Source organism: Lutjanus erythropterus, chromosome 11, assembly GCF_056507025.1.
Source record: "Lutjanus erythropterus isolate fLutEry1 chromosome 11, fLutEry1.hap2, whole genome shotgun sequence".
NCBI lineage: Eukaryota > Metazoa > Chordata > Actinopteri > Lutjaniformes > Lutjanidae > Lutjanus > Lutjanus erythropterus.
Window position 1 is genome coordinate 23,036,520 of NC_139327.1, and position 18,852 is coordinate 23,055,371.

At 40.3% G+C, this 18,852-nt stretch overlaps 1 protein-coding gene across 1 annotated transcript; it reads right to left on the reverse strand.

Moving 5' to 3' along the window:
* Positions 1–854: 854 nt before the first annotated feature.
* Positions 855–14,849, reverse strand: LOC146319087 (clustered mitochondria protein homolog). Its single transcript, XM_084730317.1, has 28 exons — positions 13,478–14,849; positions 12,832–12,992; positions 12,564–12,735; positions 12,193–12,333; positions 11,963–12,093; positions 11,715–11,869; positions 9,816–9,941; positions 9,530–9,677; positions 9,289–9,381; positions 8,343–8,561; positions 7,757–7,932; positions 7,343–7,651; positions 7,117–7,241; positions 6,051–6,152; positions 5,794–5,894; positions 5,536–5,688; positions 5,045–5,107; positions 4,710–4,957; positions 4,549–4,633; positions 3,612–3,765; positions 3,030–3,169; positions 2,834–2,914; positions 2,587–2,712; positions 2,160–2,281; positions 1,953–2,046; positions 1,719–1,853; positions 1,562–1,635; positions 855–1,117 (listed from the first exon to the last, which is right to left on the reverse strand). The coding sequence occupies exons 1-28, from the start codon at positions 14,829–14,831 to the stop codon at positions 1,042–1,044; spliced, it is 5,064 nt and encodes a 1,687-aa protein (XP_084586443.1). The 5' UTR covers positions 14,832–14,849; the 3' UTR covers positions 855–1,041.
* Positions 14,850–18,852: the final 4,003 nt, after the last annotated feature.

The following is an 18,852-nucleotide window of genomic DNA, read 5'->3' on the forward strand; positions in this document are numbered from 1 at the left end:
AAAGCATTAGGTGACGTCTTCAAATGTCTTGTTTTGTCCACAACTCAAACATATTTAGTTTACTGTCTGAGAGAACTAAACAAACCACATCATATTCACATTTAATGAGCTGAAATCAGGGAATTTGGCCTTTTTTTTTCTTAAGAAATGCCTTTAAAAAAAAAAAATTCAAAATAGTTAGCAACTTCTACAGTAGTTGACAACTAATCAATTAATCAACTACTCTTTGCAGCTCTTACAGTTTCTGAACTTTTCAAATGCTCTAATTTTGGAAGGCCTTTAGATAATGGCTAATTGACTTGCTCTCATAGAATGAAGACATAATATGCTCAGATGCTTATTGATTCACTTACATATTAATGACAAGGTGGATTAAATTCTAATGTACTGCTAATACACATCCAATAGACTCATAGAGATTATTTTAATATTCAGGTACAGACCTTTCATCTATCATGTTCTGAGAAGAGTTCATGGCACAAGTGTGAAACCCAGTGGACACACAGGGGATTGCAAGATGACCACACATCATTTAAAACTAACAAATTTGGATAGTACACCGTTGCTATGTTTCTTTTTCTCAGTAGAAGCAGGCCTAAACCTACTGTGCTAGTCCTTTCCTCTAGCAGTATAACTTTATTTAATATGTTGGGTTTATGCATTTTTCTGACAAAAAACAAACAAAAAACCTAAGTAATACATATTTGCCATCAAAGATACTGCCTGCAGAGTTCATTCATGGATCCCATATATTTAAACAAGAGCTACATCATAACTTCAGGTAGGACTGCATTAGATGAGGCTCTTTTCGCCATCCAGTCCTCCACAGACAACAAAGTCCTCTTCCGAAGTCCTCTTCTGAAGTCCTCTTCCAAAAGGTGACAGCTGATCCAGTGTGTGACTTGGGTCCAGTTGTTGCCCAAAGTAGGCTAACCTACTCATTAACACCAGCAAATTTATTTGCCATTGTCATTTTCAGGAGTCTGACTGAAAATATGGAGTTTCTATTGTACCTATCCACAGTGTTGTTGTGTGCAGTTCTCAAGTCTTATTTTCCAGCTCTTCAACTTTAACCTTTCCTTGCAGCTCAGTCCTCAGGTCAGCAATTTCCTTTGCACTAGAGAGAAAATACAAAATACATATAATATAGTTGTTTTTTTAAGTCAAGAAAATCAAGAAAGTTTAAATCAAACCATTAAGCCTTTAAATTTAATTATGTTGTACCAAAACTTTAGACTCCACTTTAAAATACAATCCAGAATTTACTTAAAACTTGCACTTGAGAAAGTTTAACTTGAAATTTTTTTTATTATTTATTATTTTGGCTAAGAAAGCATCTCCATATAAGTTCTATTTAATTTCAGTTTATATCAATAAACCTGGATTTACTTTGTACTAAACAGAGATTTATCTTTAATTGTGCTACAGAGCTTAATTGTAAAGAAGATTTACTAATTTTAAAACCAAGTTTTGCTAATCTCTGATTAGAACTAATCTTAGATTAGAGATGAACACTACATTTATTGTTTATTTCCTTGACTGTGACTGTTTCACTGTTCACCTGAGGGGGATGAGAATGATTCCACATGTCAGGTTGAGCTGCTGAAGGATTGTGGGAAGGCTCGGTGTGGAAAACTGCAGAGAAACACAGATGAGACAACCAGGAATGCTTGCATGTATTGATGTGTTAATTCATGAATTTACAGAGGTACACAAACCTTTGGAGGAGGAATACAGGCACTGGGTGTGTTACTGTAGATATGGTTGATGGCTTTCTGAAGGATCACAGCCTGCTGAGTGAGGCTCTTCAGGTACTCTGAGCTTTCCTTCGTACTGTCGTGGTCCTCACCAACCTTCATGTGTGCAACAAAGAAGTCTCTCAGTTAAAATCATAAACCTATAGCATAAACATAAAAAGGGCAAAAATGGTATTCAAGCATTTTGAAGCACACCTGGCTCTTATATATAGAATAAGTCTCTTTCTCGTGTTGCAGAGCTGATCGAAACTCTCCTTTGCTCTCATACACGGTAGCAAGCAGATGATGACTGCACAGAAGATAGACATGAAGAGGCAGAGAGGTCATTAAAACTTTGATATAAAGGAAATGAAAGAAGATCATAACAATATCTATTTCAAAGAATTTCTAGATTTTTCTCACCTGTGTGCATGTTTCAGGGATGTGGCACCGTGGTATTTAGAGGTTAAAATTAAGGCGTTCTGTAGGAACTTCAGGGAAAGCTCATACTCCATCAGTCCATGAAGCACAAGACCAAGCATACTCTAATGTAGTGGAGCACAACACAGACATTAACAGATGATTTTGAGATGTAATTATACTGAACTTATTCAGTGTAAATCTGATTTTCTTACGTTTGGATTAATCTGACTTTCGTGACTAACCAAATCTTGATATATCGACTTTATACTTATAATGTCAGACTTTAAAAAACCTTCCTCCTCTCTTTCCTTTTCTTCCGTCCTTGCACTTTGTTGGACTAAAATAGGTAGGCAACAACTGAATGGATATTTTGCTAACTAAATTAGATAGACTGAAAGCAACACTTTGCAGATGAGGCCTCTCTTACATCCAGCAGTGCAATTTGCGGATGGTCTTCTCCGATCACAAGCAGGGTGAGGTAACGAGCACGATACAGCAGCTGCAGGGAGGTCGAAAGCCGGCCTCCAGCAAAGCAGTACAAGGCCAAGTGAGCCTGCATCACAAAGAGGAGAATTTTTACACTGAAGATATGAGTGGAATATTACATTATTAGAGTCAACACCTTATGATCCAACAGTCTGTATGTGAACTGATTAAGAAATCAAGGAACTCACATAGTCTTGTATGGTCTGTGGATGGTCGATACCTTGTACTCTCTCGCTGCTCATAACAGCCTTCTCCTGGTGGCTGAGAGCCTGTGAGACAGGAGGGAGACAAAATGTCATGAAAGCTCACAAATGTTCATATTTGTATCAGGTTGCATATCAAGCTAAACGGTTGCGGTAGAGATGAATTGCACTGCGTATTTACGTCTGCATATTCCCCCAAGATGTAGCTGATCCGTCCCAGGAGACGCAGGCACATGCACACATCCTCATGCAGGACCCCACACACGCTGCTGAACAGAGTCAGGGCCTGGCTAATCAACTCATAGCCGTCTTTGAGAAGCCCTGAAAGCAAACACAAACCATTGCCTATGAGTGTCAAATGTAAAACAAACTGTCTTCAGTCATCACATGAATCAGCAAGTCTAAATCTGTGCAGATCAGATCTTAGGTGCATGAAGTTTTTGCATTGTGTTACATGCCAGGAGACCCTAACTACTTGTGTTTATGTGCTGAGTTATGAGGCCTTCAAGTGTAGTCGTGTTTACTGTGTTGATGCTTGTAGGGGAACATTTTTTGTCACACATCCCCAAAAGCGGCTGTCTGGCTGGTAAAGATATAATGTCACGCTCAATAGCACAGCAGGACAGATACTTTTCCATATGGGCCGTCCAGATAACGGTCAGTCACTTTATGCATCTGAGCGAGGCCACCATGCAACCCTAATTATAAACATAAACTGTATTCAAAAAAGTTGTAAATGTTTCTATACGTGTGTGTGTCTCACCCTGCTGTATCGCCACCTGTGCCTGCTGAACAAGCCGTGTGGCATCTGTTCCTGTAGGTCTGAGATGTTTGACCACAGGGAACATGTTGACTACATCCTCCTCACTAAACGCCGGCCTGTGTCGAGACTCAAACATATACTCCCTCAGCTGCACCTAAACACAGAGAAAAGGAAGAAGGGGAAGAGCTGCATTTTAAAGGTGAACATACAAACAACTTAGTTGTTACTCTGGCAGGCACGCATTTGTTTTCTTTGGGATCAGAAGTGTGACCAGAAAACATGAACTGAGGTCTAAATGTCAGCCAAGTTATTTCTTTAGAGCCCTGTGTCCCAGATCACACTGCCTCCGCAAGCAGCCTTCACTCCCCAAATGCATCACTGAGCCTTGGCTGCCCATGATCCTGTCACCGGTTCACCACTGTTCCTTCCTTGGACCACTTTTGATAGATACTGACCACTGCAGACCGGGAACACCCCACAAGAGCTGCAGTTTTGGAGATGCTCTGACCCAGTCGTCTAGCCATCACAATTTGGCTCTTGTCAAACTCGCTCAAATCCTTACGCTTGCCCATTTTCTGGCTTTTAACACATCAACTTTGAGGACAAAATGTTCACTTGCTGCCTAATATATCCCAGTGTCAGTGGTCATAATGTTATGCCTGATCAGTGTAAAGCAATGTGTAACTGTGTTTTTAAAGGTGTTACATGAATTTAAGTTTAGTGAGTATATATATAAATTATATTATATTATTATATGATTATTATTGGTGAGGTCAGTTTTCTATCTAAAGAGAACTGTTTTGAATAAAAAAAAGTTTTTGTCCTTATTACTTTCTTTATTTGATCCAAGAAAACTTCCTGCCTGTGACACGTCGGTCACATAAATCAGTATATTTCCCTTAATTTCACAGGTAAATGTATTAGGTAGATGTCTGACCTGGATGCCCGTCTTGATGGCGATCTCTCTGAGTAGGGAGATCCTCTGCAGGCCATGCTTTTCGATGACTTCATCTATACTTTCACTAAACACAGAGAGGATGACTGTAAAATCCTGTTGCAAAACCACACACACGTACACACACACACACACATACACACCTGTCGATTGTGTAGTGGTAATAATCTCCAGCCTCAGCCTTGATCCTGTCCCACAGCTCACTGGGGGTCAGTCTGGCCCACACGCTGTCTGTCAACATGGTGACTCGGCTCCCGTGGCTCCGTCTACGTCGACTCCTGCGGCGTGAGAGGAGCTCATCTGAGCAGGAGTCCGGCAAACAGAAGGAGGAACTCAGGAAGCAGTTTAGGAAGTGACTGACGGCAGCAGAGAACGCTGCAGGTTCCACATCCTGAGGCAAAACCAGATATATCTCGATATTAGAAAAGTAATGCTGGATTCCAAACTTTTATTTAAATATATTATATGTGCATGTCACCTGTAGATATGTCCTGAAGATGTGTTTTGCACTTCTGAGGATGATTTCACTGACAGCAATTCTCTGTGAAGGAACGTCAGTTTTTTTGTTTAGACGGTCAATGTTTCACCAGAAAAATGATGTGATTCAAGTTGAAATCTTATCATTGTGAAAGTAAATTCAAGAGTAAGAGGTGGACAGCTATGATTACTTTATATACTGGGTTTCTGCAGGTCCTTAAAAAGTCTCTTAAGTTCCTAGTACTCTTAGAAATTTGTAATAATTTCAGTCTAGCTTTTGGGAAAAATTGCACTGATCACACCGTAACAACTGCAAAATAAAACCAATATTGATCTAATAACCACAAATGCAAACTGTGAATGTACTTCTTTGCCATAAGTAATAATTAAATAGGTCTTCAATTGCATTCATAATGGTAAGAAAGTCTTAAATTTAACTTTTTTTTAAGTTGCAGTTGCAGTTTTCTTGTTAATAACAGCTGGAGTAAACACCTGTATGTGGTTGAGTCTCCCTGCCTCCTCCACACTGTCCAGCTCCCTCAGCAGGGTGCCCAGGTATCTTACGTTCACACCCCGCTGGTGTAACACTGAGGTCAGGGTCGCTCCATCCATCGGCACCGCTGCCTGGTTGAGACAGTCCCTCAGCTACCACACACGCACACAGACACACAGAGGAGCAGCAGTGTAATTACAGATATCATCTTAAACTTCACGACAGACTGAATCATTATTGCACCACGCAACACTTACCACTGCTGGAATCTGACTGGACAGTAGAAAGGCAGCCGCATCCCACAACAACTGTCTCTGCGTCTGAACCTCCTCAACACACTCGGAGGAGAAACGAACACCTGCAGCAAAAATACACGGTTCAATCCCAGTCTGATTTTTGTAAAAAATATATGTATTGAAGACTCTGTGTGTGTGTGTGTGTGTGTGTGTGTGTGTGTGTGTGTGTGTGTGTGTGTGTGTGTGTGTGTGTATGTGTGTGTAGGTGTTTTCAATACCTGGAGAACAAACATCAGGATTGAAGCGGATGTCAAAGCAGGAGTCGCTCACTGATCCAACAGTCTTACAAGCTTTCATAATCACAGTTTTTCTCTGAAACTCTACAAAAGTAAAATATAAATGCATTATTCATTTATAAAGTACAACCAAACAATGCTCATCACATTTCTTTGACCTTAACAATGAATATTTACATATTTTGACTGTCTGGTATATAATGCTGATTCTAAATTTAAGGGAAAAAAATCACCAGGTGAACTTAGTAGCTCTTCTAGCTATTTTTTATCATTTCACATGATCTTCATCAGATGATGGAGTTTTCTCATATTTTGTGGAATGGTGTTGGTTCAAATTTTCATTTTTTTCCTGAGCACTTTAAGGACTTCTTGTTCATATTGGCTTGAAAGTAGAACTTAAAGTTCCTTCACAGGTACTGAATGGATCATGTGCTGAGATGTTTTCAACTGTTTTCAAGGCCAGGAATGAACAGTGATGGAAGAAGTCTTCAGATCCTCTACCGAAGTAAAAGTAAGAAAATCAACCGGTGGTTCAGTTGGTAAAGCGTCCGTCCCACGTGTTACGGCCGCGAGTCCTCCTCTTATATCACTACATAGTGCATTATTATTGATGCATTAATTCTAAGCTGGATTTTAATATTTTTGTTGGTTGAAGTGAAACAAATCCTAATGATTTTTACACTGTTGACTAGTTTAATCTATAACAATGCATCCAACTTTAAGAACTCATTTAATGTTTTGCTGTGTAAAATCTTAGCTTGTAAAGTGAACACTAAATACAGCTGTCAGGTAAATGTAGTGGGGAAAAGGGAAAAGGGAACCACATAAGTAAAAGTACTATAAAGTGCTTGAGTAAATGTATGCTATTTAGTTACATTCCACCACTGAGACTGAAACTCCAAGTCAGCTTTGAAGTCAACATGGTTGATAAAGGGAAAAAAATGCATTTTTCATGTGGAAAAAGCCTAAGTTCTCTGTGGAATAGCTAAATTTCCCCTGCTTTATAAATATATTTCATCATTTCACTTCATTTAAACTGGTTATTCACCCATGTCAGCACTGGTTGCATCTCCAGTTCTCTCTTCTCTCGGCTCTTTGCTCTGTTTTGTGGCTTGATCCTGGTCCTCCAGTTGGATGAGCCCCTGGGACACCATCTTGACATAAAGTTCGTATCTACAACAGGAAACAGATATACAAACAATAAGATACTTCCAAAGATCAATTAATTATGCTGGTTTAATAGTTACATGGTGGCTGCGTCTCCTCCTCCTCACCTGTGCTGGACGAAGGCCTCTATCAGCTCTGGTCTCAGGCTGGCCAGGCTGTGATGATGTCGCTGTGGGTAACCGAAACTCCGACACTCCTTCGGCACCTCCCCGCTCTCCACTGTTTCCAAGAACTGGAAGCTAAGGTCTGGGGGGAAGGTTCGGAGAAGGTCCAAGATGTAGGCTCTTCCATCATTACCCAGGATGCCTTTGGTCTCGATGCCTGAACAAAGCTCCACTGGGGTGTTGTTGTGGTCGAGCACCTGGTGACGTTGGATTCTTAGCGGTTTGGTGGTTTTATCCATAAGCTCCAGAAATCTGGAACAATGTTGAGCAAAATAATGTCACGATTGATCACATGTTGTATTTAATGATCAACATCCTAATACCTAAAGTATAAGATTTTATTGTTTCGTGTGTTACCTGGGGTGTGTAAAAACAGTTTTCCCATAGTCATTGGAGCCATAGACGACACTCTGCTCCTGATTTTTCTCCAGTATCCCAGGAACAATCGTCTGAGCAATAACACGGATGCCACGATAATCCACCACAGCCGTCCCAAGTGTGTGAAGCCCCTCTATGTCGAGAGATGCATATGCCTGCAGCAGAGAAACACAAATATTTTTGTTTTGATGGGAAGAATGTGACCAGCTAAAACACTGATGTTATAATATGTTGTATAATATTGTTTTGTACTTTATACCAGATTACATTTTAAATAGGAATTTAAAGATTTGGTACAACAGAATTAAATTGGATCTAGGATTTGAGATTGAGATTTAAAGAGAAATTTAAATTTAAGATAAGTTTTCAACTTTGGTGCAACATAATCATGATTTAACTGGGTTTAAAATGAATCCTTGTTGGTGCAACCCAGCCATACAAAACTACTGAGCGTATTACTGTCCCTTCTGGACCAAATATACTTTTGAATTGAACAGATGAGAAAGTAAATGCATCCCAAAGACCTTACTCTACTCATGCAGGTGTATTCTGTCAGGATCTCTACCTGTGCTCCCCTCAGGTCACAGGTGGCAGCAGCATGAGCAGCAGTGTTGCCCCCTAGTGGGCGGTAGTGGTCAGATATATCAAACCCCAAGCTGAAGAAGATGTTGTTCCAGATGAACATCTGCATATGAGGTGCTTCCCCTGGGTTTAACGGCATGACGTTACCGTCAACCACAGCTACAGCACCTCGTGTTGCAGCTTCAACAAAGTCACTGTTGGTCTGGTTGGAGGGATTAAAACATTGGTTAGTTTCTCTTCTTTGATTTTAAAAAGAGCAACAAAACTTAATCAAGAAAGATTTATCATTAAAAAACTTAACAAGACAATTCCACTGGTGCCAGATCCTGAAGTGATTATATGGCAAACATCAGATGATTTAAGAAATTTACTACTTTTTCTCTTATGGGCTAATAGCAGGTAAAAAACTTAGATTCTGGAAAAGTTCTTCTAGTAAAGCAAACAAACTGAACACAAACTTTTATAAATGTTCCACTTAGAACCCTAAATCTATAGAGAATCCAACATACAGGGTTATACTTAGAACCATCTATAAAAGGTTTCACTCAGAACCACACATGAAAGGTTCTGCAGAGAGCCTTTCTATGGTATAATGGTTTCACCCAGAACACTCTCTGGGAGTCCTATCCAGAACCTTTCCACCCTCTAAGGGTGCTCACAATAAGTCACCCAGATGGTTCTAACGAGAACCCTGTTATACTCCAATGGTTTTATCTAGAACCCAGCCAGGGGGTTCTTCCAAGAACCCCTTTATCTTGCAAGGACTTTATCAAGAACCCACCCAGGATACAGAGGGTAAGATAAGACAATTTTTATAGGTCCTGTACTTCAGGAATTTAATCTAATGATCTCACAGTCACAATTCTGCTTTTTAACCATTAATCAGGGAGAAAAATTGAAAAGAAGATGTAAAAAATCTGTGATCTCACTTTGAATATGCTCCTTTCTCTGTGCAGACACTCCTGGAGGGAGTTCCTGGGGAGTTCTCTGCATCCCTGCAGCTCCTCATTCCAGTCCCGACTCTGTGGACATAAATATCATCATCGCTATGATTTAGCCTCAGATGCATCATTAAACCTTTGTTTTTTTTGTAATTATGTGCCATAAGTTCCGTGCTTTATTGCAATATTATATTTCTCTGCATTTCAAATGTTTGTTCATGTTTGCGACCTGCCCAGCTGTGTGCTCGCTCTGGCCCATGCGACTGGTGTGTGTCTCCTCCGCTCTGACACAGTCCAGGGTGTGGTCTCCCTGATGGGCGATCCAGGTGAACACTTGGAAAGGTGCTGCGATCCGCTCATAGGGATGCTGCTGAACTCTGGTTCACAGCAAGCGACAGAAACACGTTTATATTAGTAAGACTGGTAGGGGACTGAAGATTTCTGTTGTTATTCTGTTGTTGTTATTTCTTGTTTCATCATGAAGTTTCCATGTTAACTACAGTCAGTTTTCTCACCTCTTCTTCTGCAGGGCACTGAAGGTTTTCCTGAAAGCAGGGCTGGCTTGACTCAGCAGCTCGACTAGAGAGTGGCAAAGGATTTTGGGAACTGCAGGTTTGGGGTTGAAGTTGAAGGCAGTTGACCTGCAGTGATCAGAGCATGAAAAGTTATATTGAAACTTTAAGAGATTAACAATAAATTACAATAAATGTCTATACCAAATTTCATGGCTAATTCATACAGGAATATCAGTCTGGGAACCATGAGTGATATTTCATTAATATTCACTATGTCTATAATGCATTATAAACATACCTATAATGCATTATAATCCTCTTATAGCACCATGTAATTATAGTTTCATTATAAGCGTGCATAATAGTCATAATAACAATAATCATAATACATTATAAAGGACTTATAAGGTCAAGTATCATAATGCTGCATAATTGCTGGTCACTCACTCAATTTTATTTGCAGGGATCATAGAATGCTATAATTCTCATAGTTGTAATACATTATAATAATTTTATTATGCATTATAATCACTGTTATAATGCACTATAATTTGATTATAAGTTACTCTAACGGGTAATTGGGCACTTGAAGTGAAGTAACAAAATTCCCCAATGAAATAATACTAACTCTGCTTCTGGTGTTTCTATCTGACGGAAAAATGCATTCTTAAGTAAGAAAAAGATTAGATACATTTTGAAATGACCTTTGTAAACATGCTCCTGCTATTAATGTTTTCTTTTCATTTAACCATTCTTTAAGGATTAGGGTTAGGGTTAATCTAAAACATTATACAATATGATTCTTGCAAAAAAAAAAAAAAAAAAGCAAGAAATTGTTCAACTTATTTAACCTTATAAGTTATCAAAAAATATTTATAATATGTTATATATATATGTTATAATAATTCTTATAAGGCATTATTAATATTTATGAGTACTTATAACTTACTTATACAGAGCTATAATAAAAATATAGATTTAAAAACATTTTTATGATTTTTTTTGCTCCTCCAGAGTCTATGATCAGAACTGTGTCCATAGCAACAGTTTGTTCTTCATAGCAATGACCAGTTATACATAACAATGGTCTGAAATAACAGACCTTAGAATGCTTTAATTGACCAATCAGAATTCAGTATTAAACAAAGCTGTGTAATAAGCATGTTACAAGGCATTGTAACTATGTTTATAATGCTAATAGACATGGACATCAGAAAGAGTTTCAGATATTTCTCAGGATAAGTGAAAAGATTTATGTGCTGGTGCCTGAGAAAAAGTGATCGGATAATTATTCAAAATATACTTTTTGGTCCTTTTCATGCCTTTATTGATAGGACAGCTGACGTGAAGAGGGGAAAGGGGGCAAGAAAGTGGGGGAACAATATGCAGCAAAGGGATGCAGGCAGGACAGAGGACCCACAGCCTCAGCACATGGGGTGCACGGTCCACCAACTGAGCCATCTGACCGCTGAGTAATGGGGTCATTCAAAGTCATTCAAACACCTCAACTGAGAACATCTCTATAAAATGTTGTACCAGTCCATTAAGAAGACGTTAAGATATTTAATGAGATAAGTAAAGTACTTTGACCTGCTGGTGGCACGAGATGAAAAGCCTGCATTATTCCTTATTATTACTAATTAGGATTTATCCCATGGGAACCATTAATATCTATACCACATTTCATGATGATGCATTCAATAGCTGTTGAAATATTTCATTTTTGACAAAAGTATAGTACATACAGATAACAAGAAAGGCAAAAGTTGAACAAGATTCAACCAGATGCACAGCTTGCTCAACTGTTGCTGTTGCACAGAGGAAAAAGGGGCGAGACTTAGAAAGGGTCGAGCTCATATCTTAGCCAACATGCAAATGACTGATCAGTTCAACACTCACTGGTTGAGGTAGAAACCACGTGTTGAAGATGTGATGTTGAGTTCTTTGTCTTCCATAGTCACGGCATTGAGGTACATCAAGTCCCCATGCATTTTCCTGTTCCCTGGAGGGGGGTTCCAGCTGCTCATGGTCAGAACCCGCAGACACTGTAATGGCTGTAAAGATATTTTGATAAAATACCACTGTTGCTTCACTGTAACTGAATACATGTTTCATTGAATGTTGTATGCTAACCAATCATATCTCACCTTCCAGTCATCTCTGACAGGCTGCAGTGGAGTAAGCAGCCGGTCCTTACAACCAGGGAGGATGTATTCTGGAGGCCTGAAGTCAACAGACTCCTTTTCAGCAGCTCGCCTGTTCCCGACAGCGTCGCTCTCTGAAGGGATGGACATGGGGGTGAAAAGGTTGAAGGATTACTGACAGAAATGCTCAGACAAAACCCAACATGTGGAAGCTAATGAGGGAATAATATTACCCTTGTCTCCTCTGGTGTAATAATTGAGGTAAGACAGTGAGCAGCAGTTCACTCCGTTGTATGCGTCTGCAGGGTCGAGGCTCCTCAGGAGATCACGTACATGTCTGAGATGAAGACGTGCATCACGCACAGAGTAAGAGTCTGCAACAAGGTCAGAAACTATGCTTTAATTCAATCTTTAGACAAGTGAGAAATCTGTCTAACACCTGTAGAGTTTGGTCAATATTTTCCCTGCAACAACGTACTGGTCCATGTGAAATTCCAGATGTGACCACTGCAGTCCTGACAATGTCATACTCCAGACAGAACTGCACACTAACTCATCACAATAAGACAAGTTTGAAAGGAGACAGAAAGGATGAGACAGTTACCCTCCACCACCTTGATCAGCGCTCCGTCCTGGATGCCCTGGATGGAGCACAGCTCTGTGAGGCTGTCCAGCGTGGTGCCTCCCAGCTGGAGGGAGAAGCATGTGCGGTGGCAGGTGATCTCGTGCTCCATCAACACCTGGTGCAGCTCCGCCACCAACAGCTGGCCTGCCACCTGAGAGCAGAGGAGGAACAGAGGGTCTGGATTCAGAGAGACATGAAAATACAGTGACGTATCTTTAAGATAATAATGACAGTTGTAGAGCAGAACCTGAAGCTCAAAACTTTCTGCTCCGGGAGGTTGAATTCTGACAGTGAAGCCGGTCTCTTGGAGATCCACTATGTCACGGATGCTGAGTTGTTTGCTTTTATCGGCATCAGATTGCTGTGGGGGATCATCCTCAGGGCTTTCTTCACTTTTACTTGGAGGCACTGTTGACAACAGAACATGCAAAGTAAGGGTGTGGGGGTGAACCTTCGCTGTGTGATATGGAGGATTTTTTTTTTTCCAGAATTTGAATTCTGGTAGGAAAAAAAGGAGATCAGGAGTGCCATGCCTGCATGCATGCTCTGATGACGCTGGGTGTGATGCTCTAATGATGTAAACAAAATGCAACAAAACTACACATTTATGCCTTGACTTAGTGTTCAGTATAAATCTTTTCAGTCATGTCATGACACTGATCTTGAAGTAAACACTTATGTTCAAGTTCTCCCTAATTATCCCCTGATCTCGAGATAAATTGATAAATTCTTATTGTTTTGTTATCTTGAGGAATTGGGTCATGGCCTGAAGGCCCAGTTTACAAGCAGCAAGTACGCCTTACGCACATGTTTAAATATGACAGTATATAGACAAAAACACTCTACAGAAAAAACTCAAGCAAAGAAAATCACAGTCAAATAAAATCACGCACCTTTGACATGTGGTGCTGCCAGAAACAGCCTGTCCACTGAAAACAATGTCATTTGCTTCGTCACAGCCCCTTCCTCCTCTTCCTCCACCTGTGGCAGGACCATTTCTAACTCCAAAACATTCTGCGGACCAGTTTTGTTATCGACCTCGTCCCTCTTTGATGGGTGCAAATTTTCCTCACACAGATTTATGTTTGTTTTTCTGTCCTTTTCAATTACATTCTGATTGGACACCAGAGTTGCCTGTCCCATTGGTTCATCGTCCTGAACACTCTGTTGTGTCGGGTCTACAAGATGCTCTGCAGGGGCAAAGTTCTTCACAATATCAGATTTGTTGAGACTGTATTTTGTTGGCTGAATGTTCTTCTGTGATGCTGCCATGTTCTCATCCAGGTTGTTCACATTGTGTTTAGTCACTGAGGTACACTCTGACTCAGTGTTTGGCTCTTTGTCCTCAGTGTTCTCCTGTGTTGGCAGCATGTGGTGCAACTTAAAGACATTCTCTTCATCAGTGTTTAACTCCTCTATTAGCTCGATATTTCGCTCTGTTTGAGATGTGCTCTTTTTTAAAATGGCGGTCAGTTCCTCGTGGATGTGTTTCTCTCTCAGTCCTTGTTCAGCTTCCTTGTCTACATTTCCGAAGACCAGTTTGTTCCTCCCCATCTGTGTTTCCACTTTCACTGGCACCTCTAACGCAACAAAAACATCAGATGGCAATGTAGTGATTTCAGATTGTGTCTCTTGTGATGTTTCTGTTGGTGCCTCCATGGGCATATCTACCCGTTTCAGTTTTTTATGTTCTTCCCAAACATCCACAAACATCTCATTTGTAGTGCCAGTATTAGTTAGTGTGTTTACTTCTCTCTCCACAGTCTCATTATGGCAGACGAGTATCTCTGTCTGAATGTCTGCCTGTGACTCTGTCTGAGTCTGCACCCCCATCCCAATTTGTGTCTCCACTTCAGTCTGTGTCTCAACCTCAGAATACCCCCTGTTTCTCCCCATGTTGTCCCTCTCTGGTGCTTCAGCTCCCCGCTCATCCGCCCTCACTCCCTCCTCCTCCTCCTCCGACACCAGCAGACACACCATCGGCTCCACCAGAGTCACGTCCCCTCCCAGGTTGCTGCTCAGGATGATGTCAGGAAACAGGAAGTTCTCCGGTTCGAGGGTCGGGTTCGACACACCAGTGGAGACGGTCAACAGATCATCCTCCAAGTCGTCCGGCAGGCTCGGTGACTCACATTCGCTTTCTTCGCTGGAGAGCAGAGGGGATCTCTCTCGCTCACCCTGGGCTGGTGCATCTTTACACTTAAAGTAGTTTGACAGTGTGTTACAGCACTGGACTATGTTTCCCATGATGCCTCTGTGCAGAACAGCAACACAACTGTGCAGGTGGCCTATGGGTAAAAAGACCACAGTGTTTGTATGGGTTCAGTAACAATAAACCAGTAACTTTAGTTACTTAATAGTAAACTACAGTTGATTACAAATGGTTTTTATTTTTGTTACTTCAGCTAGAGATTCTGTTGATTAATAATATCACTGTAGATACCAAAGTAATGTAAGTTTTGCCAAATTAGCAAAGAGCGTTAGCATTTAGAGGTAAAATTTGAGCACAAATAATCCCTTATCATGCAGGACAACCAAACTATGGTGAGTATGCTAGGTCAAAGCTGGATTAGCACGTCTCCTAAATTGTTAACTGTGGAAAAGACTTTGTTAGACTTCTTCAGACTTTGTTTTCTCCTCTAAATAAGTTTAGCACTTTCCTTTACACAGCCTGTTCAAGGTGGGAATGTTCCAACTAGCCATTCTGTATTAAAGGAGCAAATATGGCCTGGTGGGGGTGTTGTTGTTCCGCCTTTAAGTTGGCAACGAAGGTAGTAACAGAGCCAAATTCACATCTGTGTAAAAAGGGTTAGCCAGCAGGATTGGACAGGGGTTTGAAATTTGGATGAAATAATAAGCCCTACACATTTTCTCTAAAATAACATACCATTCGTGTTGAGCGAGACAAAATCGAGTAGTCCATCACTGTATTTTTGACCATCACTTCTGTTTATGTTAGCGAACTGCCTAGAGTGATCTTTCCAGAGTTTCTGACTTGAATGACCATTCTATTGCAGTTTCCCATGTTGGAGGTAGTTTTTTTTCGTAGTTCTGAGTACAATGGATTGGAGAGTGTACTCCATGGTGTGGTTAGTACACTGTGGCATCACTGTGTACTACACTGCTGGGGACAGTCAGAGGAAAAACTTTATCCAGACAGAGCAAAACTCTCTCAAATGTGTGACTGAATTAAACTAAGCTAAGTATAAACTACAAAAGGCTTTGTCACCATCACGTGTGTGTGTGTCTGTTTATGTGGCATGTGTAAATACAAGCAGCTAAGAGCCTTAGACAACAGCTGATTACAGGAAGATTATGAAGTGTTCCTGTAGCGGTGTCACCTTACAGTGGAAAGGACTGGAAGACTTCTGAGACTAAATCTCATCAGAAGAACCCTGGAATGATGTTGGATATACTGGATATGTGGGAATCCTGGAACACAGATGAAAGGGAATGCTGGGTGCAGTTTTAGAGTAAGTTACAGTTGTTTGTCTGTATAAAAGACTCAAAATCAAAACAGCAGAATATAACATTTTAATGTTTTGAATCTTAACTAGAGTTTTTGTAAAAGTAAGACTCCTTTAAGCTCATGAAAACAAAATTGCAGAAGAGAACATGCATTTAATAAGAATAACAACAGCATCAATATCACATTAATGTAACCAGTCTATGGGCCCTACCAGCCAGTGTAGAGAGATAGAGAGACTGCCAGTCTGTGTCATCTCCTCCAGACTCCTCTGCTGTTCATCCTGCTGAAATCAGAGAGCTGAGTTCCCCAGGCTTTCCTTTATCGCAGGAGGCACCCTTGTCCTTGCTGCGAAACCACGCTACACAAACTGTGTGTCAGTGCATGTGTGTGTGTGTGTGCCCTTCATGGGTGGAGAGGAGCTGTGAGAGAGCATGCAGGCCATCTCTCTCCACACACACACATGCACGTTCACACACTTTTAGTACCCATCCAAGTCCAGAAGAGGGCGACCTTTCTGCTATTCATGATGTAACTTCCTCTACTCACACCAGCACCATGCACTCTCTATCAACCTTGACTGTGAGCTCGTGCAGGAGGTGTATAAATAGCACCAGCAGGAGGTCTGGCACCTCTTCACATTTTGCCACCCCCCTCCCCTTGGGAAAACACAACATAAGGAATGACACAGCAGACACACCCCTCCCCAAACAGAAGGTCCTGGAAACAAACCCCTAGGTTTCTCTCTCCGTTCTCTTTATCACACTTTCAGGCAGGAGCTGGAACGCAGCTCTCTGGTTGCCATGGCAGCGCTGCAGAGAGACATTAACATTCTAAGCACGGTCTCCACGACAACTGTGTGAGAACATTCTAGAATGGGAAGTTTGCAACAGTGCAGCATGTTACCAAACGTGTGAAAAACAGGATTTTGGCATTAAATGACTCAATATCTCCACATGATTGTCATGAAATGAATAAAGCAATGAGTCAGTGACTTCATAAATGTTAATTTTTTAAGTTTTTCACCAAAGTGAAAGTTTAACTGAGTTTAATTTGATTTCATTTTATTTAAAGTTTCGGTTTCCAATTTTATGTTAACAACAATACAGCTCTCTTTAGTTGTGTGTGCGCATTCACCTCATCTGTAGCATGTAGTGTCCCTTCCTAAGTCCCACCCCTTTTTTGCTCTGTTTTCCAGTGATAGTTGAGTGGGCATGGGGTCAACTTTCTCGTTCTCTGTTTCCTGTTTCCCCTAGGCTTGTCTATATTGTAAAGAAAAACAAATTTCAAAGATGGTTATAATCTGTTTTTGGACGACCTGTAAAAAAAATCACATCTTAAATCAGCTAACTAGCAAACTAATTATTTATGTAGATTAGCTAGCTAGATGGTTAGTGATTTGCAAACATTAACTGTCAGCTGCAACTAGCTAACATTTGATACCAGTTAGCTAGCTACTTATCATTTTGTTGACATTGCTTAAGATGTGACTACATGCTACTTTGACAAGTTCCCCAGAAACAACTTTTAACCATCTTCAGAATTTGAGTTTCTTTTCAACATAGATGAGCCTAGCAAATAGCAAATACAGGAAACAAGAAAGGAGAAAGTTGACTGAGGTCCCAGGCTTCCTCAACTGTTATTGGAGCACATAACAAAAAGGGTCAAATCACGGAGCTGCTACAGCATTTTGCAAATAAGGCTGCATTTGTATGAGATCAGCACATTATTGTATAATACAGACATACATTTGAGCTGTTTAATTTTATAATTGTGGTATGTTGAACTCGATAAAAAAAACCCCATTATATTAAAGTTACATCTAACATAACATTACACTGGGTCAGTGTATTATAAGTAGGTCCTTGTTAAACTTTTCAGAGATTGCATTACTATCAATGTATAGATGAATTTTATTTCCAAAAAATTCCATTATGTCAATGTAATATAGCTAAGTTTGAGTTTAAGAAAAATATGTAGATATTTGGCAGCTGAACAAAATACTTTCAACTCCTGAGGTATTTTGTGAGTGTAGTATAAAAAGTGCAGATTAATACATTCCATACAGCAACTGAAGGACAGTCAAACTGTGAGTCATCACAATTTTCCTGCATGCCTTCTCAGAGTCCTTTAAACTCTCCACCCCCCTCCCTTTTTAATATTTCACGTGGTCAACTGTAAAAGCATAGAAAATTCTGTGATACATATATTCTTTTTACTTCTTTAGCACCTTCGGTAATGCAGGCAGGCAGGCAGGCAGATGTGAGCATATTTTAGTCCTGGTCAAGGTTTGGTTTTACTGCCACCCAGTGTAGGACTTGACATAAAAGCTTATGAGCAACACTACCTCCCAGTGCTGGTGTTGGTGTTCCAGATCCAGAAATGGGCTGTGAACCATTCTGACAGGGTTATGTTGATAGTCAACAGTGGTCAATGTTTGTTTAATATATAAACTAGGGCAGATTATTCTTTTGATGATCAATTCATTGTTTAAAACATAAAAATAGTCAAAAATGGCTGTTATAATAGATGTTTTTCACAGCAACCATATTGATATGAGATAGTTGTGTAACACAGGTGTTACTAATAATACTAATTAAGGCCCTGTTCCATTTAGGGTAGCAGAGCCTTTCCAGTGAGTCAACATGCACAACAGCAGCACCCCGATTCTGTTTGACCTGAATGGAACAGAACCTTACTTAGTATTATTGGTATTATTGGTAACACCTGCATTTACTCAACCATTTTGTGTCAAGATGGCTGCTGATAAAAGTAAAAGTCAATTGATTTTGGTTGCTTCAT

Excerpts from the sequence above, each read along its gene's own strand:
- LOC146319087 (XM_084730317.1), bottom strand. The coding sequence starts at position 14,831 with ATGGGAAACATAGTCCAGTGCTGTAACACACTGTCAAACTACTTTAAG. Across the intron at positions 12,993-13,477 it reads GGCAGCACCACATGTCAAAG|TGCCTCCAAGTAAAAGTGAA; the intron begins GTGCGTGATTTT and ends TGTTGTCAACAG. Across the intron at positions 6,153-7,116 it reads TGCAACCAGTGCTGACATGG|AGTTTCAGAGAAAAACTGTG; the intron begins GTGAATAACCAG and ends TTACTTTTGTAG.